Source organism: Rhincodon typus, chromosome 8 (assembly GCF_021869965.1).
Source record: "Rhincodon typus isolate 14 chromosome 8, sRhiTyp1.1, whole genome shotgun sequence".
In the NCBI taxonomy this organism is placed as follows: domain Eukaryota; kingdom Metazoa; phylum Chordata; class Chondrichthyes; order Orectolobiformes; family Rhincodontidae; genus Rhincodon; species Rhincodon typus.
Genome location: NC_063339.1, coordinates 41,590,616 through 41,613,079, shown reverse-complemented (window position 1 = coordinate 41,613,079; position 22,464 = coordinate 41,590,616). Strand labels below are relative to the sequence as shown.

At 40.1% G+C, this 22,464-nt stretch overlaps 1 protein-coding gene across 1 annotated transcript in view; it reads right to left on the bottom strand.

The window, feature by feature from the left end:
- rtraf (RNA transcription, translation and transport factor) overlaps positions 1-22,464 on the bottom strand; it is a 35,341-nt gene that overhangs the window by 4,858 nt on the left and 8,019 nt on the right. Inside the window, exons 3-8 of the mRNA XM_048599856.1 lie at positions 20,252-20,376; positions 17,489-17,588; positions 10,653-10,733; positions 8,588-8,676; positions 4,134-4,202; positions 494-542 (exon numbers count right to left, since the gene is read on the bottom strand). Of these exons, the coding sequence (XP_048455813.1) occupies positions 494-542; positions 4,134-4,202; positions 8,588-8,676; positions 10,653-10,733; positions 17,489-17,588; positions 20,252-20,376 (513 nt within the window). The remainder of the gene's footprint in view (positions 1-493; positions 543-4,133; positions 4,203-8,587; positions 8,677-10,652; positions 10,734-17,488; positions 17,589-20,251; positions 20,377-22,464) is intronic.

Genomic DNA, 22,464 nt, shown 5'->3' with positions numbered 1-22,464 from the left:
CTATGATGCTGCTTGGCCTGCTGTGTTCATCCAGCCCTGCACCTTGTAATCTAAGGGGGAGTTTGTATTTGCAGATACATTCTATTTTGTTCAAAAAGCACACAATTCATAGACAGTCAACGTGGTGTTTTACAAGTTCCTTCTTTAGAAATAAAACCAGTCTGACTCTAAAGGAAAAACAAACAGATTCTAAACAAAGCCTCACACCTTACATACATTGTCTGACCTAAAATGTCACCTGATATTACCTCTCTCACTAACACGTAAAGGAGGAATAAGATTCCAAAAACTTGTGTTTCCAAATAAACCTGTTGGACTATAACCTGGTGTGATGTGATTTCTGACCTCGTCCACCCAAGTCCAACACCGGCATCTCCAAATTATGATGAGCTACGTAGCCTTCCTCTGTGTTAATGACATTTATATATAGAAATTACAGAATGTACACAAACCTCACGTTATAAGTTTTTCATTTCAACATTATTCTACTTACCTCCAGTATCAAAGCCAAGTAGATGTTTCTCTAAAGATACAGATAAGCCCTGAAAAATAAAATAAAATTGTATATCGGCACAGGCTTGATGGGCTGAAGGGCCTGCTACTGTGCTGTACTGTATTAGCAAAATGTATTAACAAAACATAAAAGACATGGCTTTCAACTTTAGGAATAAGAATCACCTTCAAAATTAAATGTTAGGTTTTTTAAGAAAATATCTGAATTAGAAAACAAAGAGGTTACATTAAATACCCAAAGAAATTTTATAACTGAACCACAGCCATTCAGTAGAATTGAATTGCTTCCTTGCTTCACTTTCATTTCAATAGAAGCTGTATCTTATGGTTGGCTGGACAGAGCAATAGATCAACACTCTACAAGCCTTCATTAGAAATAAATATTCTATACAGCATTAGTTAACTATAAACAGTAAAAATAAATGTCTTATAAATATTGGTATGATGTAGTCATTTTGAACTTAACGTTCCAAGCAGAGTTGATTCTTAAACATAAAAGTTAACATTTGAGGATAATTAATCTGAGAGCACATACTAATCCACAGGGCAAAAAAATACATGGCAACATGCCAGCTGGCAGTGCTTCATGCTGACAATGAATGCTCGAGAATCTGGTACGTATTTGCTGTCAAAAGTCAGCACAGCTAAGACCACACTGTTCTTCACCAGTTTCTCTTTCATCAAGTGGTTACTGCATGACGACAGGTTTCTGTCTGTTCACTATTATATAGCCTCTAGTGCTAATGTCTAGAATGTGACTTTCTTTAGTGTAGGCAGGGACCTAAGAACATAGCTATGGCACAGAAAGCAGACGAGAACCTGTTCCCCTACATTAGCCATTAGATTCATACAGGATCAAAGAAATTAAGGGCCCAAACAGGATATTGATAATCATAAAAGGGGATAAAGAAGTAGATTTTGGTGGGAAGGAAAGGGAGAAAGTAGTTTGAAGTGCTGGTTTGGAAGGAGAGATAAATATTTGGAAATATCTTGTACAGTGAACATAAGGAGGAATACTATTATATAAATTAGGGAAGAGGAAGATGAGCACTACCTTAAACAGACGGAAGGGAGAACAATTATGAACTGAGAGGGTTTGAGAACACTATTGTCTAACATTGACCAGGAAGCATCCCTGGCATCTTTGTAAATGAGCAGTTTCTGCTGTCAGTTGGGCACATAAAATCAGTACAGAGGAGTGTTTAAATACAGTACTATCAGCATGCTGCTGTAACCCTTGAGAATCCTATGGCATCTATTTAGAGACAGTCAGTTTAGTAGGACTCAAACCATTCTATTACCAGCAGGTGGACTCTGCTTAATCTTAGTTCCCGGCATTTTCTCCCCTTGGCACAAATAGCAGTGACATGGAATCGTAGAATGCCTACAGTGTGGAAACAGGCCATTCAGCCCAACAAGTCCACACAGACTCTCTGAACAGTATCCCACCCAGACTCACACCCCTAACTTACCCCTGTAACCCTGAATTTCCCATGGCTAATCCACTTAACCTACACCTCCCTCGACACTATGGGCAAATTAGCATGGCCAATCCATCTAAGCGGCACATCTTTGGACTGTGGGAGGAAACTGGAGCACCCGGAGGAAACCCACTCAGACACGGGGACAACGTGCAAACTCCACACAGACAGTTGCCCGAGGCTGGAACTGAATGTGGGTCCCTGACACAGTGAGGCAGTATGCTAACCACTGAGCCACCGTGCCACCCCAGTGTTTTTGATCAACTCCAGTTGGAAAGCAAATCAGTGGTAATCAGAGACCAGATTTTATCAATTGTTAGTGACTAACAAATTGCAATGCACACAACAGCCAGAATATGCCATTAAAAACAGGATAAGGGTTTCCTAACAAGGGTATCTTCTGCAAATAGAGGACTCGTGGCAGAATGACAATATCCCTATCTCTGGGGTGGAAGGGCTGCGTTCAAGACTCATCTGCTCCAGAGGTGTGTCAATAACATATCGGAACAGGCTCTTAAAAATATCTACCTGCTACATTTGCAATGTTACTACATGCAGCCTGAATAGAAATGTCTCTGAGAAAGTTGATGGAGAATTGAATGTCACACATATTTCCAATGAAGATCTGAAAAGCGTACAGCCCTTTAATGGGTTAATAAAACGGATGTAAGAGAGTTATGACTAGTATAATTTATAGGCATTTGTCAATTTAGGAACATGGCTGCCACTCAGCTCTGAGCCTGTTTTGCCATTAAATTAGATCATTACTGATGTGTATTCTAGCACCATCTGCCCACCATGGTTCCTTATCTGTTAAAACACTTGCTGCAGAGGTAGTGTCCCTATCCCCTGGCAAATCCCATCTGCTCTGGAGGTGTGTAATAGCATTCCTGAACAGGTTGACTAAGAAATGGGTTGAATTATAAAAAAAACTTGCTGAACAAAATTTTATTCATTTCTGTTCCGAAATTTTCAATTTCAGTTAACAGCACTGAAGCCTTCCTGAGATGTAGTGCCGGGTATTCTAAATAAGACCTAACCAGGGCCTTTATGTGTATCTACTGTCAAATGAATTTTTAAATATTAAACACAGTCACACACACGAACATAAATGTTAAAATTGGTCATTTAGGAAGAATACCTTGGTTTTCAATAACTGAAAATAGACTAGATGACAACTCCAACACTACTTTTCTAACATTTTTCCCAGTGAAGTTAAGTAGTTAAAATGTAATTCATTTTATAGATTTGTCTGCTTTGTTTGATAGATATGAATCAAAGTCAAATAGGTGGCACAATATGGGACAAAGTGCTAAGAAAATGCAAAAAAGAAATTCCTATAATCATAAAAGGATAGATGTATCATTGCTGTGTTCTTCCTTCACCCTGACTGGACAACTTAATGAGGTTGTTCTCTGGCGACTGTAACAGGATCCAATGCCCATGGATGAGTCATTCATAGTAACCAGGCTTGACTAAATTTGCAAATTTAGCAATGAGATCTATCTAAGTTTACTAAAGGGCCCAGTATACAGCCTTTATCTGCACACATTTTTTCTCTTTTCATTTAGCATTTTGACCTTTTTTATTTTGATGAGGTGGTCTATAGTGAACCTAGTCATTTTGTTCCTTTTATACAGCATGTTTCAAAGGCAGACAAACTTTGTGAGAATTTTATTGCATACCAATTAATTTATTTTCTTCATATCTTGGGTACTCCAAGCAAATACATATGCTTTCTTTCCAGTACAAGCTTCTTGAAAGCTGCAAAACTAACTGCTCTTATGTTCCTCCATCATCAAAGACTAACCATGCTTCTGACGTATTACACCTAGTTTTCAACTGCTACAACTTGTTAGCATGTGGTATAATGCATATGTCTATAAACAGATACAAAAGAAAAGTGGTTAAGCCAGCTCAAACTTTGCTTTTCTGGTTTTCTTTCTGTACTGAGTAATGTCCTTTCTTTTTAGTCTATTTTAAACCAACTATCCTTCAATGTCAAGCCAGACTTGAGTAACAAAAAATTCATCTAATAGCATATTTGATTCAACTGTATCAACAAAACAAATCAAAGTCTGAAACAGCACAATATACTCATAATTTATATCTCAAACAGCTTTAGAAATTATTGTTTACCTCCTTTGACCGGTTTGCTTTTGCAATGGCCTCCGGGCTTAATCGTTCTTGTACCAAAATGCGAATGGCCTAAAATCAAAATTTCAAAGTTACGTGAAGGCACTAAAACAAAAACAAAATTAAACATCCCTGGCCCCAAGTTCAAAGGTAGGAATCACAACAAAATTTCTTATCCAACTGAGAAGCATTTCCTTATAGCCAACTGTATCTGCATCGCAAGGTAAATCATACTGTTCACAAAAGACCTTGCACATTTCATTGCTTAACATATGGAATCAATTTCACAAACTGGTTTCATTTATAACTCTGCTGGGAAGATTTTAGTCCCATTGTTTACAATTTTAGAAATTAGTTGTGCATTTCAGTGCTTACATCTGTTTTTTTTTAAATCCAATGTCTTGAGGGATTTTTAATTGGCCATAGTGAAAGTATAGATACAATAGTTGGCTAAAATCAAATGATGTTCTAACCAAAATTAAATATTAGGGAGAGCAGACATCTTGCACGTTCTGTAGCAGCTTGAGACAAAATACTTTTCTTTCTACAAGACAATTTCTGCTGATACATTTGCTTCAAAATATGGGCACAGTTACATTTGAAAAAGTGCTATATCAACTGGTAGTTCAAAAAGTGCATGATAATTTCCATTTATTATCCCAACTGGAGTGGCTCTTGAAGTACTAGTTGCTAAATCATGTTTTCATATTCAGTACTTCAACTCATCACTGTTCTTGTTCACAAATAAGGTAGCTGCAGCAGCATACATGAGGAGTGAACATTAACCCAAGGTCCTGGAGTTGAACGAGGCACACTGACAGCACTACCAGCTGCAAGAGGCAGAACAGCAGGAAAGAATGAAAAACACAACTGAAAGGGCCATCTTAAGTAATTGATTCTAACCAAGTGATGGTGTATAGTCACCAACCCTTAACTTTGAGATTTACGCAGAAGATCTAAAAGAGTATCACATTACAGAACACAATGAGCAGATCAAGCATCATAAAAGTTTTCTCATTAGAAATGTTCATTGCTTTCTCCCCCCAGCCTCAGCACCAAGTTACTTCTCATCCTAGCTGGTTTCAATCTCCATTTCAATTCACCAAGTTCTCTCTCAAGTTCTTAGCTTCTTTACTCCCTCCATTCAAGCTTCCTTATCATTATTTATAGCTCCATTCCTGACTCTGGCCTCGCTTCTTTCAGTTTTAATCATAAGTACAGCCATTGCTGATCACATTTTTGTGTTGTTCTCCATCCATAATCCCTTCCATCCTCTATACTTCCAGTATTCACCTAGATAATATACGCTTCAAATTAATTTCAAAACAACTGGTTTAGCCACTCCATCAGGCCTGGCTGGACCTCACAAAGCATTCCCAGGTCCTGTTCTCACCTGCCACAATTGCTCAGTATGCAAGAGTCAACCTGGAACCTAAAATAAACACCCATTTTTTTCTCTACTTACTAGAGCCTTCTTCCGTCCTCCAGCATTACCAATGTGAAGCAGCTTGTGGACTTTGGTTGTTACCAAATTGAGACCAACCTATCAGCTGCTGATCCTCTCATTGCCCTAGCTCACTGGGCCAAGCTCCCCCTAAGGATTGCCACTGAACTTGTTTCCATCTTACTCCTTTCTACCTGGTGCCCTCTCCCAGTATATCTTATACATGAAGCCCAACTTGCTATGCCCTTGACCCATTTACCGCTAAACTATTGACTACCAAGCTTCCGTTCCTGGTTCCTGTCAAGTGATGCAGTTAGCATTCTTTCTCCTCAGAGGCTACCTCCCCGCTTTCTGCCGCATTTAACCAGTCCTCAACCCACAAAACCTGCTACATGTTAAACTAATGCCCTACTCCTAACTTCCCTTACCTCTCCCAAGTCCATGAACCTGGTGCTGTCTTCCACACCTGTGTCCATCTCTCTCACAACTCTATATTTGGGGCTTGTCTAATCAAGCTGCTCAGACATGTTATTGTACATTTCTGTAAGTGGGACTTGAAACCAGGCCTCCTGATTCAGACATAGGGGTACTACCACAATATCACAGGAACCCTACAACAACTGTATACTTGAATAAATTTCATCAGGTTTCTACACTTGTCATAGCACTGAAATGGCTCAAAGTCACAAATGACATCCTCTCTCTCACATGAAACACGTAAAATATGCCTCCTCAACCTGTCAGCAGCCTTTCACATCATTGACCACACTAACCTCCCCCAATGCTTTTCGCACCAACCATCTTATAGCTGGATCTGTTTGCATTAGCCCAGTTCCGTTATTCTCTGCCAAGCAGTAGTCAAAAAAATGAACTGCAATGTTTTCCTTCCTACTTCCACACTGTTACCTCCAGTGTCCCCTAATGATCCAAACTTGGCTCCCTCTTATTTCTCTTCTATATGCTATCCCTTAGCAGCCAAACCTGAAAATGTTGCATCAGTTTTAGTATGTTTGTTGACCACATACAGCTTTACCTCAGCACCAACACCTCCTTGAAAACCCTCCTTTGTCTCTAAGTTATTAGACTGCCTTTCCCAGCATCAATTATTGAATGAGGGAGGGGTTGGTTAAAAGGGCTGGTTTGTAATGCAGAATGACAGCAACAATGTGGGATCAATTCCTGTATTGGCCAAGGTTACCATGAAGGTTCCACCTTCGCAACCTTGCACCTTGCCTGAGAAGTGGTGACTTCAGGTTAAACCACCATCTGTCATCTCTTTCTAATGAGACAGCAGCCTTATGGTCCTCTGGGACTTTGGCGACTTTATCTTTACCTACTGTACCTAGTATATTAGACTTTTTTTGGGACTAACAAGCCAACTAGGTTTTTAGCCTTTTCTACTATTACATAAGAACATAAGAACTAGGAGCAGGAGTAGGCCATCTGGCCCCTCCAGACTGCCCCGCCATTTAATAAGATCATGGCTGATCTTTTTGAGACTCAGCTCCACTTACCCACCCACTCACCATAACCCTTAATTCCTTTACTGTTCAAAAATTTATCTAGCCTTGCCTTAAAAACATTCAGCGAGGTAGCTTCAACCACTTCACTGGGCAGGGAATTCCACAGATTCACAACCCTTTGGGTGAAGAAGCTCCTCCTGACCTCAGTCCTACATCTGCTTCCCTTTATTTTGAGGCGATGCCCTCTAGTCCTAGTTTCATCTGCTAGCAGAAACAACCTCCCTGCCTCCACCTTATCTATTCCCTTCATAATCTTATATGTTTCTATAAGATCTCCTCTCATTCTTCTGAATTCCAATGAGTATAAGCCCAGTCTACTCAGTCTCTCCTCATAATCCAACCCTCTCAACTCTGGAATCACCCGAGTGAATCTCCTCTGCACCCTCTCCAGTGCTAGTATATCTCTTCTCAAGTAAGGAGACCAAAACTGCACACAGTACTCCAGGTGTGGCCTCACAAGGACCCTATACAGCTGCAGCATAGCCTCCCTGTTTTTAAACTCCATCCCTCGAGCAATGGCAGACAAAATTCCATTTGCCTTTTTAATTACCTGCTGCACCTGCAATCCCACCTTCAGCGATTCATGCACAAGGACACCGAAGTCCCTTTGTACAGCAGCATGCTGCAATGTTTTACCATTTAAATCATAGTCCATTTTGCTGTTATTCCTACCAAAATGGATGACCTCACACTTATCAACATTGTGCTCCATCTGCCCAGACCTTTGCCCACTGGCTTAGACTATCTATATCCCTCTGCAGACTTTTAGTGTCTTCTGCACACTTTGCTCTACCACTCACCTTAGTGTCATCTGCAAATTTTGATGCACCACACTTAGTCCCCAACTCCAAATCATCTATGTAAATTGTAAACAATTGAGGTCCCAACACGGATCCCTGAGGCACACCACTAGACACTGACCACCAACCAGAAAAACACCCATTTACCCCTACTCTGCTTTCTACTGGCCAACCAATCCTCTATCCATGCCAATGCTATTAATTAAGAATTACTGCATGTACATCACCCTTCCTTCATTTTCCAATTTTCAAGTGAGCCTCTCCATTATCTTTTATACATTGCTTCTTTTTATGCATTCCAGCTGTTTGCACATCTTTGTTTGACTGCATTTCCATTATCTCACTTGACATTTGATAAGTTCTCCATATAGCAGTTTGCTGATCAGTGAATCCATTCATTTTCTTGCTACTTGAAATATCTGTATCTTCCCTTACTCGTCTTTCAGGCCTCGGAAATGTTCTAAACTCCAAAATTACTGTTATTCACTTCGCAGATCTTTGAGCATTCTCTGTGCTGATCTCAGTTCTATTAATTGCAGTTTTTGCATTTTACATAATGAGATCCATTTACTTCATTAAGTATCTAGGGAAATTAATGCATTAATCACAAAATTCAATCACAAAAATTTACTTTATGCAAGTCGCCAAGAAACACCTTTAAAGGACACTGGCAAAGCCCATTATGCTTACCTTCAACATTAAGAGGTAGTCATCATGGCGCTGGATTTGTAAAAGATTAGCTAATGCCATCACACCAGCCTTAAAGTCAGGGTTGTTCACTGCAATAGAAAACAATGTTACGGAACCGAAATCAGTTAAAAGTTTTTAAAAATGTACATTTGGGCTAATCCAATTTCTAAAATTCAAAGTCACCAAAAAAGCTATTTTACTTTGATTGAACGCTTTAAACAATTTGTAACTATAAAACATGGTAGAATTCAATGTAATTCTAGTGGTTGTAACAGCACCCTCTGCAGGGTATATGTTTCTCTGAGAATCCAGAAACATAATGGTGAGGAAATTATTGCATTGGTGATATTGATGTGGTTGGTCGACTCGCCGAGCTGGTTCGTTGTTGTTCCGCAGACGCTTCATTACCCTGTTGGTGATATTGATGAATAAATAAAACTGTCATGCTCCCAATCCATCAGTGACAATTATACAAAGTATGGAAACCGTATAACTTTTTGCAATATAGAATATTGTTGATACATCGGATGTAGAATGGTCTATGCTAAATGGAACAACAGTTTTTCAACAGAGACAGATTTACGAGCAGTGATTCAAATGGGTTAAAGTAGGTTGGGTTGATACATATAGAGGGGAAAAGTCGAAGTTGGGTTTAAAATGATTTATGAATTTCCACTGAAACAGCAAGTGTCAAATGTTTATTGGCACTTGCATACTATTTATATACTATTTACATATACCAGATGGAGTCAAAAATCAATGCTTGTCTAAGGCTCAACAGTTTTAATTAATAGATTTGGTAGCACAGAATTCAAGTACCATGAAAGAAAGACATTTTGTTGAAGCTTTGGATCATACATTCATTAGGACAATTTGCAAGAATACCAAGAGAAAAGCTAACATTTATACTGTATGATAGGAGACTGTATGATTGGTCAGCAAGTGGACTTGATTGTAGAGGTGCTGCCACAGAGAATACAACAGATAATGGCAATTTACAGTTAACTGCCAGGTTTGGTTTAGATTTTAAACCAGGCAGGTTGGCTGATTGGTCAGGTCACTGCCCTGACAAATGAATCAGCAAACTGAGTTCTTGGTATGTTTGGATATCTGCATGGTAATGTGCACACGCAGCTAATTTTTAATGACAGTAAGCAGGAAAGGTCTGTTTAGTGTTATGAAGATTACAAAGATTTAAAAGGTTTCACAAAGACCACTGACACTTATGTATCACAGCTGCACACCAGACAATTCTATACAGTCGATGTAGTCTCAGTGGCATGCAGTGACAGGAGTCACAGTTAGCTTAAATAAACCTAGGAATATTCTTGGCCCTAACTCCTGAGCTATGCCACCACTTTTATATTAGTGAGCACCCAACATTATTTTGCATCAATGAAAAGACGGCAATATAACAAACTTACGATATGCTTTTAACCTCTGGTAACAAGCCAAAGTTCATTGGCCTAAGTGCAGGAAATCACTTTCTGGGAAACACAAGAAACTGAGAAGCGATTTCCTAATCATCATACTAACAAATAGAAAAAGTCATGCCCCAACAACCCAGTGAAGCGGATGGAAGGCAGAAAGGAGAGTTAGCTCAATGATAGATCGTCACTTAGTATATGAGGAGAGGTTGTGGGATCAGTGCCCAGGTTCTCCAGCCTTCTATAGTAGAGCAGTGCAGCAAAAGCTTGCTCAGAGGTTGATGGCTTATAACCATCCTCTGCTCCCTACATGCTTGCCAGTATGGGCTAAATGAGCAAAATCATTTCATTCTTTGCCAATACAACTTTATAATTATGAATAATACAAGTTTACAACCGTGATTGCCTAAATAGCACATTCTTAATTCTTTCTATAGTACAGAAGAGGTAAAACGAATCCAATAATGACTATTGCCTTCAGACATTGATAGGCTTCTACAGTATTTGGAAATTGCCTGTGAACAGTAACATTCAACTTCCCTGCAACTTTCTGGTCAATATGGAAAACCCATACAATTACTTTGATTATGTTTCTTCCTCTTAAAAGTAAACTATGATTAAGCATGGCTATTACTTACCATCCAGATTAATAAGTGGATCTGTGCCTTTAGCAGCATCATTTCTTACACTTTCTGCTGTACAATTCTTGTATTTATCCACTGTGGAGAGAAAAAAATTCACGTTTTAAAAGAAAGCTTACTGACTGAAGACTGCAATTCTAAAATTCCTCAAAATGTGTATAGCACCAACAAAACCACAATTATTGGTACCTCTTAGCTGTTTGTAGAAATTGTATTTACAACTGAGGGCTTGTGAGACAAATGGTAGAGAACATATGCAACTAACTAGCGTACAATTGCAATCACACGCAAGCCCATTTTGATACTCCTTTGTCTGCTGCCAAGCAAATATCCTAAGAATATTTGCATTAAGTCATTACTTTGTTTTCATTCTTCCATCTATCCAAATTTAAATGTTGACAGTTTCTGCCCTATCCATTAAGAAGTTGAAGTGAATTCCAGAGCCTCTCAATTCTGTACCATATCTACATTTTCAATAGCTCTGGTTCTAGATGCTCTTTGTTAGAAACAGATTAATGCTAAATTGTTTTAGATATTACAGTATTTCACTTTTAGATGACAACTGTCCATTTCCATACTGGATATGGCAAAGATTATTTGTCACATTTAACATGAAAGAGATGTTAACTTATTTTCTTTACTGTTGAATTATTTCCTTCTATATTCTTATTTTGAGAATGGGAATTTAATATTGCGCAAATTAACCCCTTTTTCACATTTAATACAATCATCATAGCTCCCTGAAAGTGGCCATGCAAACTGATAGGGCGGTAAAGAAAGCGTATGGCACGCTTGCCTTTATTGATCGGGGACTGGGTACAAGAGTCAGGCTATCATGCTGCAGTTTTATAGGATTATTGATTAGGCCACGAGTATTGCGTTCAATTCCGATTGCCACGTTATAGGAAGGATGTGGAGGCTTTGGAGAGGGTACAGAAGAGGTTTACCAAGATGCTGCCTGGATTACAGGGTATAAGCTATAAGGAGAAGCTAGAAAAACCTGGGTTTTCTTCTCTGGAGCAGTGGAGGCTAAGAGAAGACTTGATAGAAGTCTACAAAATTATGAGATACACAGACAGGGGATGGTCAGAATCTCTTTCCCAGAGTTAAAATGTCTAAAACTAGGGGGCATGCATTTAAGGTTAAAAGGGGGAAGTTCAAAGGAAATGTGAGGGGAAAGCATTTTTTCCACAGAGCAGTCGGAATCTAGAATGGGCTGGCAGGGTTGGTGGTGGAGGCATATAGGATAGGGGCATTTAAGGGACTTTTAGATAAGCACATGAATATATAAGGAATGGAGGGAGATGAACCAAGGGTAGGCATAAGGAATTAGTTCAATCTGGCATCATGTTCAGCATAACATCGTGTGCCGAAGGGCCTGTACGGTTCCATGTTCCGAGGTTGTTGACTTGCTTGCCAAGCTGGCTTGCTCTTGTTCAGACATTACGTCACCATGCTAGTTGACATCATCAGTGGAGCCTCTGATGAAGCGATGTTATTCTACTCCACTTGGAATTTATACTGTTTGGTTGGTTATCGTGATTAGTGTCATTTCCGGTTTGAAACTGTATGGGTATTAAAGAGCAAAACGGCACAACGAACTCTCCTTAATAACGGTACACTCAGACAGTGAAGGCCATCAGTTTAACTGGGACAAGGTAACCATAGTAGCCCAAGCCAAACATAGACATGCATGGGAATTCCTAGAGGCATGGTTCTCCACCCGTAGTGCAATCAACAAACATATAGAATTGGACCCCATATACAAACCCATACAGATCAAAACCGGAAATGACACTAATCACCATAACGGACCAAACAGTACAAATTCCAAGCGGAGCAGAATAACATCACTTCATCGGAGGCCCCACTGATGATGTCAACTAGCATGGTGACAATGTCTGAAAGAAAACAAGCCAGCTTGGCGAGTAAGTCAACAACCTCACCCACCTGCCCCCATCCCTCCTCCCTCGCCCCCATCCCAGGCCCCAAGAAGACTTTCCACATCAAGCAGATGTTCACCTGCACATCTGCCAATATGGTATACTGCATCCGCTGTACCCGGTGTGGCTTCCTCTACATCAGGGAAACCAAGCGGAGGCTCGGGGACCGCTTTGCAGAACACCTACGCTCGGTTCGCAATAAACAACTCCCCCTCCCATTCCTCAGACGACATGTCCATCCTGGGCCTCCTGCAGTGCCACAACGATGCCACCCGAAGGTTGCAGGAAGAGCAACTCATATTCCGCTTGGGAACCCTGCAGCCCAATGGTATCAATGTGGATTTCACAAGTTTCAAAATCTCCCCTCCCCCTACCGCATCCCAAAACCAGTTAGGGAGGCAGGGACGAGCTGGACCTGTTCTTCAAGCCGCACCTCCATCTCCTACCGACCAACCTCATCCCGCCCCCTTAACCTGTCCGTCCTCCCTGGACTGACCTATCCCCTTCCTAACTCCCCACCTACACTCACCTTTACTGGCTCCATCCCTGCCTCTTCGACCTGTTTGTTTCCTCTCCACCTATCCTCTCCTCTATCCATCTTCTATCCGCCTCCCACTCTCTCCCTATTTATTTCAGAACCCCCTTCCCCTCCCCCTTTTCTGATGAAGGGTCTAGGCCCGAAACGTCAGCCTCTCTGGCCCTATGATGCTGCTTGGCCTGCTGTGTTCATCCAGCCCTGCACCTTGTTGTCTCTAACCTCACCCACAACCCCAGCTACAGATCTTTGCCAAAACTTTAAAGGTTCCATGTTCTAAAACAAATTCCAACATAAATTCCCATCTTGTCACGTAATGTACTTTTGAAACAGTTTAAAACACTTTTGCCTCCAGCTATCCATTTGATAAACCATTCCAAAATAATCAATACCTCATGCATATGAAAAATTTGGTCCTATACCCTATTGGTAAAGAAGTAATAATTATGCACTTTTTATGTACACTATAGCATGTTAACTCAGATAACCAACACAGTTATGTTGGAATTTGGGAGGTCTCTGGAGGGCCAGAGAAATAAAGTCATAGTCTGAAGGAGGAGAAGGTGGGTGGAAAGGGTACGTTGCATATGCCCCACCCATTAACAGTACTGCTACCCTTTTAGCTGTTGAATTGCAGGAACTTGAAGAAATCTTAGATAATTTATTTTAAGAGCAGAATATAGAAAACTAACCATAACCAGAACTCTCATATATTGACAATAATGAATGCTTAGAAGAGGAGGTTCAGTTGAATATATTAGACACATAGTCAAGGGACTTCACAAGAAACATCAGGGAACAATGGATCTGTGTTTGCGCAGCACATACACCAGCCTCACCCAACCCCACCCCACCATCAGTATCCAAGCTCCCCCCACAAGGGAAGCAAATCACCTCACCAGCAGATTGAATTCCAAGAGATAATTAAAGACTTCAAAATAGACTGTCTGTGGAATCTTAGTTACCCCAGAACCACCTAAAAAGTGAGCAACCCTCTGGCTTTATGGCTAGGGCTTTCCAATCTTACAACAATGCTGAAGGGCCCATCAGCTGCCAAGCGACACCTTATTGGATGCTTGCCACCTAACACTAACATCATTTGCCTCCAAAAGACCTGCATGGAAACTAAAGGTTTGTATGAATCAAAGACTTTGAGCTCCTCCCCTCGTACTAATTACAGCCATGCTATTTACGTCCAATCAGACAATGCCAACGCAGTCACTCCATCATTAACCATATTCCGTGACAATTTAGGCTGGGAGTTTCCAAGTGCAAACGTGCGCAAACCTTGAAGTGGCAGCTGTAAACTGCAGACACTGCCTCACCCAACAACTTACACAGGAAATTTCAACAGGCACCACACCGACTGGGGTTACTCAGTACCAGACCATGATTATGTTCAGCCCCCAGAGTGGGCACCACAGACCATCTCCCCCAGTACATGACCCCAAACAATGGGAACATACAGCCAGATGAGGTCAGAAATACTCACCATATAAACACCATGACTGCAACAGACCAGAGGCTAGGAATTCTGCAGCAAGTAACTTGCCTCATATCTCCCAATGCCTGTCTACCATCAGTAAGGCACAAATCAGGTGTGATGGAATATTCTACACTTGTCTGGGTGAATGCAACTCCAAAATAAATATCAAAACAGTTGATACTAACCTGGATAGCCACAACCTTGAACATTAACTTCCTTCTCCACTGAGGAACAGTGGCAATGTGTCCCAATTACAAAATGCATGGCAGTATCTCACCAAAGCTCCTTAGACTGCACCTTCCAAACTCAACTTCCACCACCTACAAGGACAAGGATCGCAGATGCATGCAAATACTACTACGTCAAAAATATCTTCCAAAAGAATTGAAAACAAGCATAGGCATTTGAGAGGTCCAACAGCATCATGGTGCAACTGTAATACACTGGCTTGCTCTTAAAATTGTCCAGAGTGCTTCCAACAGGGTCAGGATAGTTGCTGGAACATGCCGTTGTACCACGGAGTCCACCTTGAGTAAGATTAGCCAATGCAGAAGACCAACTAATGGACTAATACTGGACTCACTGCTAGCCCCACCACTGTTCAACATATACATAAACAACATGCCTACAAGCACATCTCGCAAATTCATGTATACGGATGACATCTGTTATGCCATCCATGTTCTATCCTGGCCCAAATCCTTAACGACACTCTTAAGAAGTTGACAGTCTTCTGAAGCACATGGCTTCTAATAAGGAATCGTTTTAAAAGATATCTATTGAATTCCAAGAATTGTCTGCTCAACATCCCATCTCCCTATCTTCCACTCTTTCCAGATATCACACTCCCCTCACACTGCCAACTGCGAAAACCTGCAAGCTGGATTAAACAATCTACACTGCAACTCAACTACCCTGACATATACAAAGATATATTCAATCTAGCTACTGCCTGGCTTCCATCTTGGCGCCCATTCCTAACCACGATCTCCCAGCAGATATCCTCTTGATCATGGAACAGCAGATGATGGGAGCTTCCTCATTATAATTCTGATCTGTCTCAGGCTTTGAACCAGCTCGATGAAAACAGTTCAGAATAACCCTGTGCAGCGCATTTCCATTACTGGTGCCTTAGTACAAATCCCTAACATACTTGCAGAGAGACATAAACAATGCTGCACACTACATAGGAGTGCTCCCTCTACAAATTAATTGGCAACTAGGGAGGCAATAACTTGGCTATTCACTAAATAATCTGTAAAGATTATTTCACTTTGTTTTGATTATGGACTGAACTGGATGAAGAATAGCTTTACAGCAAAAGACTGAGGAAGGATTTAAAAATAAAGATGCATCCATTTAACACAGAGTTGAAGAAACATTTTTTCTCTCAGAGGGTTGAATGTCTTTAGAATTCCCTTCCTCAAAAAGCAGTAGATGCAGAATTTTTAAATATTTTTAAGGCAGAGGTAGATACACGTTTGATGGGGGGTGGGGGGTGCAGAGAGGTTGTTTTGCTGGGGATTATCGTTGATATGCAGGATTGTTTAGTTGAAATTAAAGTTAGATCATACATGACCTTACTGAATGGTATAGTAGGCTCAAAAGGCATACAGTAGCTCTTTTTTGTACGAATTACTGTATCTTTAGAAAACAAGTTACTGTAACACATTATAATTTGCATTTATACTGTTGCTTCGCAAGTAGTTGTGGGGAAGGTATAAGGGAAACAACATGATACTCATATGTTTGTAGAAAATTAGATTTAGCCAGTATCAAGTCGCTGACCGGTTTGTGGAATTGTGACCGGTTACAGATTTCAAAAGTCATCAGCCTGATGTCAACTCTGATTGGTTCCTGCATGGCTGAACATCTTGTGGATGTAAATGACACAGTGAGAAGCCCTCAGTTGTTTGGAAGGGCAGTTGGTATCTCCAGTAAAATACCTGAAGCTAAAGAAAGTCAGTTGTTTTCTCCCAACAATTGCTGTAAACTGTTGCTTTTAAACAATATGTCAGAGACTTTATAATTTGTGAACGAGTTTCTCTATGCCTCCTGTGAAGGAGAACCTGAAGGGAAGATCAGAGAACTGAGGAACCAGGAAACAAAAGGAACATCCCACTGAATCTTGAACAGTGGTGTTATTGAACGATTTCTGCAGAGTTTTACCCTCCACCCATAACAACAATGTTCTTTTTATACGTCTGTGCCTGTCTGTCTGTATGTACAGGAGGGGCTTAGAAGAGGCTTTGTATATGTTAGGTGTGGTTGAAATTATTTGTTTCTATTAAATAGTAGCGCTTGTTAAGTACAGAAACCTGGTCTGAGTTTTGTGTTAACCCGAGTCTATCCAACAGGTAAACTGAAGACTTTGCGTACTTTGGTAAAATTTTTAACTACTGCATTGTGAGGACTCTAGGAATAGTAAGGCTTGACTTCCAGCACGCTACCCCACGGAGGCACAACAATTGGTGGGAGAAAACAACTGGCTCCCTTTAGCTTCAGGTATTTTACTGGAGATACCACCTCTCCTTCCAGACATCCAAGGACTTCTCACTGTGTTATTCACGTCCACAAGCTGTTCAGCCATGCAGGAACCAATTAGAGTTGACATCAGGCTGATGAATTTTGAAATCCATAACCGGTCAGCAACTTGATGCTGGCTAAATATTCTGTTGCAACGGTATATAATGGTCTATATCAAATGAAAACTTATTCATCTATTTATAAGCCGACATTATTAAAGACAAGAGGAAAATCATAATGTAAAGAAAAAATAAAGCCAAGTTTAAAACACTGGAAGTCACAGAAGGATAGATATGCCAATTATAAAATAGTTAGCGATATCAAATGGTTTAAAGACTCATACCATTGTCTGAGTATTCAAGTCTCACAGCCAGGCCGAGAAGCCAGTCAACATTTTCCTGCCTTTCTTGAGCCTTGAATGGGCAGTTTACGTCTGCCAGATACTGAAAATAAATGATTCAGATAAAGAAGGATTTTAAGTTTACAAAAAGATTCATAAGTGAAAATAAATTTTCATACAGATGTTAAGTGTGCAGTGTTGACGGCTATAATGGATGATAGGAAATCTTGCATCATTAAAATACATTGGACTGTGAACGTATTAACAATAAGAGCATTTACTCAAACGAAGAAACATACATTTCAAGTCATTGTTCATAATTTATTATATTAGTATGTTATAGGAATAAAGAAAAGTGAATACACACAATTTTATCTCCATTTTCAGACCAATTCGTGCTGATTTCTCTGCAGATAGTTCCAATGATAACCTCTCAGGCTGCGATCTTCCTTCCTATTTCCATCAATGTCTAACAAAATTGGGGAGCTTATTGTAGTTTGAGCCAGATTTATTTTAGGCTTAAGCCTGTAAATTTGCTGAGAAATTTCTACAACAAATTCCATTTCTAGAACACCTTTAAAGTAGTTAAATGCCCAATGGAACTTCATCAAATAAATGGACGAATTACATGAGATGAAATATTTGGATAACTGATCTGAAGCTTTATCTAAGACCAACCTAAAGAGGTGGGTTTTAAGGCATGTCTTAAAAAGGGTAGAGACACTTAGAGAAGAAATTCCAGAGTTGGTGACAAGTCACTGAAACTACAACAATTCACTATTGAAACAGAGAATATGCAACTTGATAGAATTTAAAAAAAAACTTAACATGGTAATAGTCCCAGAGATGGCAAGGGGTGAGGTCATGGAGAGAGGAGTAACCAAAGATGAAAATGTTCAAATCAAAATATTGCCAGATTTGAAGGCAATGTCGGTCAGCATGTACAGTGATAATAGGTGAACTGGACATGGTGCAAATTAAGATATAAGCAGCAGAGTTTTGGATGAGTTCAAATTTCTAAAGGGTAGAAGATGGGAAGCTGGAGAACATTGGAATAGTCAAATATACAGGAAATAAAGGTATGGAAGAGCCGAGGCAGGGGTAGTGAGTGGTGACATAGTTGGAATAAGGCTGTATTTGTGATGCAGCAGGCCAACATCTCATTTCACACTCAAACGGAATTCTAAAGTTGCAGCACTTTTGCTCAGCCTCTTTGCAATAAGACATTGGCTATGATTTATTTTTAAAGTCATGAAAACATCTAATGAATCTGTGATAGAAATGGGTGCAATTCTACAGGACAGGACAGAAAATTTAATTATTGTCACATATTTCTCATAGACTCATGGGGACTCAAAGTTCTGAGGAAGGGTCACCAGACCCGAAACATTAACACTGATTTCCCTTCACAGATGCTGCCAGACCAGCTGGGCTTTTCCACCAACTTCTGTTTTTGTTTGGGACTCAAAAAAACTATAATTGTGTCAGGACAGAAAAACTTGCATGAGATCAGAATATCTAAACTGCATTATGCCAATTAAGTACTTCTGAAGTTAACGATTACTGTAATATAAGGATACGTAGCAGCCAACTGTTAGATCAAGGACTCACAGACAGGAATCAGCTAAATAAGATAATTAGTTTTTGTGGTTTTGGATGAGCAATGAAAATTTACCAGGGTACTAAAAGTCTCCATTTTCCATTAAATAGCTCCGCAGAATCTTTGATGTCAACCTAAGACGGCAGACAATGTCTTGGATTTACACCTCAACCAGAAAAGAGCACCTCCAAAAATGCATCGGCCTCTCAGTACTGCACTGAAGCATCTGTCTAGATTGTGCATTGCAGGTTTATGGAATGGGTTTTGAACAGAAGATTTTCTGGCTTGAGGGAAGGGGCTAATTTTGCACCAATGCATGAGAGAATAGAATGAAGTCTCAGAAAATTCTGAATAGCCAGAAAATTTGGGTCAAGGGAATCAGATATTGATTTTGAAGATTCTGCAAAAGTTAAAATGTATAAAAATTCCTTTCTTGACTTCAAGTAAAAGGGATATAGATTTCGGATTGTTTTAAAAAAAGGGAGATGTGGCATTTGTGGGTAGAAGGACGCTGTCATCATTCCTTTTTTTTTGTCTGGGTCCATGGGCCTACTTAATTTACACTGGTACAGGAAGAGTTAACGAGAGAGAGTTAACAAGAAGCTACGGCTTTTAATCAAGATAATTTATTGCATGATAGCAATTAGGTAGAGTTACACTTTGTTGCTAAGAATATTGGGAGATATAAATGACATCTGTCCCCTTCAAGATTCAGAGCTATTCTCCCAGCTACTCTACCCATTACATTATAGAAGAAAAGAAATAAGACTTTTTTCCCCCCCCAATAGTCATTACAATAGGGAATCTTGGCAAAGTGATATTTGAGGCAGCTTTAAATGTTTAATATGGAGAAAAGTATTTAAACCTTATAGGAAAAAAGGACATAGAGTCAACAGGTAAGAATGAAATGACAGAAAAGGAAAAAGCAATTTCAATATCAACCATATCGTTCTGACTGTCCATGCATACCGATCTATATCCTTCCTCTTCCCCATCCAAGCTATTTCCATCACTGTACACAGTTGTTTCCACGACAATGTTTGTAACAAGTTCATATTCAGGGACTGGAAGTATAATTCACTAGTGAAACCATATGCGAATATATTAGATGCAAACATGCATTAAATTAAACACATACAAAGCACGTTATTCAAAATGAAACTCACCTTTTCAAAGTGTTTCGGCCATTCATTGCTGTGTACATTTCTCAGGTTGCCTCTCTCTTCAATTTTATAATGTCGTATCTTCTGGTCTTCAAGCCACACAATTAAATTTCTAAATTCCGTCTCATCTAGAATATATAAAAAAAAAACAATTTCAGACACACATTTGTTTTTAAAAATGACAAACTGCATTCTACAAACCAAATGAATATACTGAATTAAACCTTATCACTAACATCTCAACCGCAAAAGGAGACTTATGTCCAGACTTAGATCTGCACATCAATGTACTAATTTTAATATCAAGGACTGGCACAGTTAAAGCCAGTGTTGAAGTATCAGCAAAGCAAGCAAAACTTCTGTAACTCTCTATAAAATGTATATTTAGACTTAAGGCTTATATTCAGATTTTACAATATGTCTGACTTTAAATATTGTAAAGACCTGTGTTCAAGCTTCCTTCAGAAAACAATATTTATCAGTCATCTTCTGCCCAGTTTTATGATTAATGCATTGTTCCATGCCTCAGTGAAAAAGTAAACTGCTAATTTGCTTAGTTTAAGTAACCAGTTTCAAAAAGATTGAAACAAAATAGAAATGCTGAGTGTAGTCAAGTTGTTTTTGGTGAATTAGAATTTGATTCTATCTCCAAAATAGAAAAATAAAACTGAAAGAAAGACTATTTTTTTTTAAAAAAGAAGCCTTGTAATTAAGTATTTTCCTCAACATTGTTAGTTATATGGTAGGAAGCAAATATATAATTCCAAAATGTGTCATCTTTCAAAAGAACCATTTAAACTGAGGCTTTCTGCACCTGTTCAAGCACAGACAGAAGTTCACATGGGCTCATACAAAAGACAGCAAGGTGATTCTCTGCTCCACATTCCTCCCTCAATTAACACAAGGGAAAATCTTGGTGTCTTAAGTGTTTGCAGAATTTTGTTGTGAAGTTGATTTCCACTTTTACTGCAGAAACAATTAATCAATCATGCATATTCATTCAAGTATTCTGAAAATGTTTACTATATGTGAGTAACTAACAATAAAGTGTGAAACCAACAAATGCTGGAAATCACAGCGGATCAAACAGCATCCATGGAGAGACATTTCGCGTCTGGATGACTCTTCATCAGAGCTGCCAGGGGTAGGGAAATCCTGCCTAATCCCTTATCTCGGGAATTAAAATTGGGAGGACTTGTATCTACGATGCAATTGAAAAGACGGAGAGAGCTCCTGTTCGATTTTCCTCTTCCCCTACCAAAATCAGATTTTTCATTTGTCCGCAGCCTGTGGGAGCTTGCTGTGCAGAAAATGGCTGCTCCATTTAACCACACCATTAAGAGTAAAAATAATTACACTTCAGTGATTTATGGACAGCATCTTGGCCACTGTTCTGGCACCGTGTTGAAACAGTGAGTTGTTTTTAATTCTGAAATGATGTTGAAAGACGGTGCGGAATTACTGGGATAACAATGTGTAGAGCTGGATGAACACAGCAGGCCAAGCAGCATCAGAGGAGCAGGAAGGCTGACGTTTCAGGCCTAGACCCTTCTTCAGAAATGGGGGAGGGGAAGGGGGTTCTGAAATAAATAGGGAGAGAGGGGGAGGCGGATAGAAGATGGATAGAGGAAAAGACCGGTCAAAGAGGCGGGAATGGAGCCAGTAAAGGAGAGCGTAGGTGGGGAGTTAGGGAGGAGATAGGTCAGTCCAGGGAGGATGGACAGGTCAAGGGAGCGGGATGAGGTTAGTAGGTAGGTAGTGGGGGTGTGGCTTGAGGTGGGAGGAGGGGATAGGTGGGAGGAAGAACAGGTTAGGGAGGCGGGGATGAGCTGGGCTGGTTTTGGGATGCGGTAGAGGGAGGGGAGATTTTGAAGCTTGTGAAATCCACATTGATACCATTGGGCTGCAGGGTTCCCAAGCAGAATATGAGTTGCTGTTCCTGCAACCTTCGGGTGGCATCGCTGTGGCACTGCAAGAGGCCCAGGACGGACATGTCGTCTGAGGAATGGGAGGGGGAGTTGAAATGGTTCGTGACTGGGAGGTGCAGTTGTTTATTGCGAACCGAGCATAGGTGTTACGTAAAGCGGTCCCCAAGCCTCCGCTTGGTATCCCCGATGTAGCGGAGGCCACAACGGGTACAGCGGATGCAGTATACCACATCAGCAGATGTGCAGGTGAACATCTGCTGGATGTGGAAAGTCTTCTTGGGGCCTGGG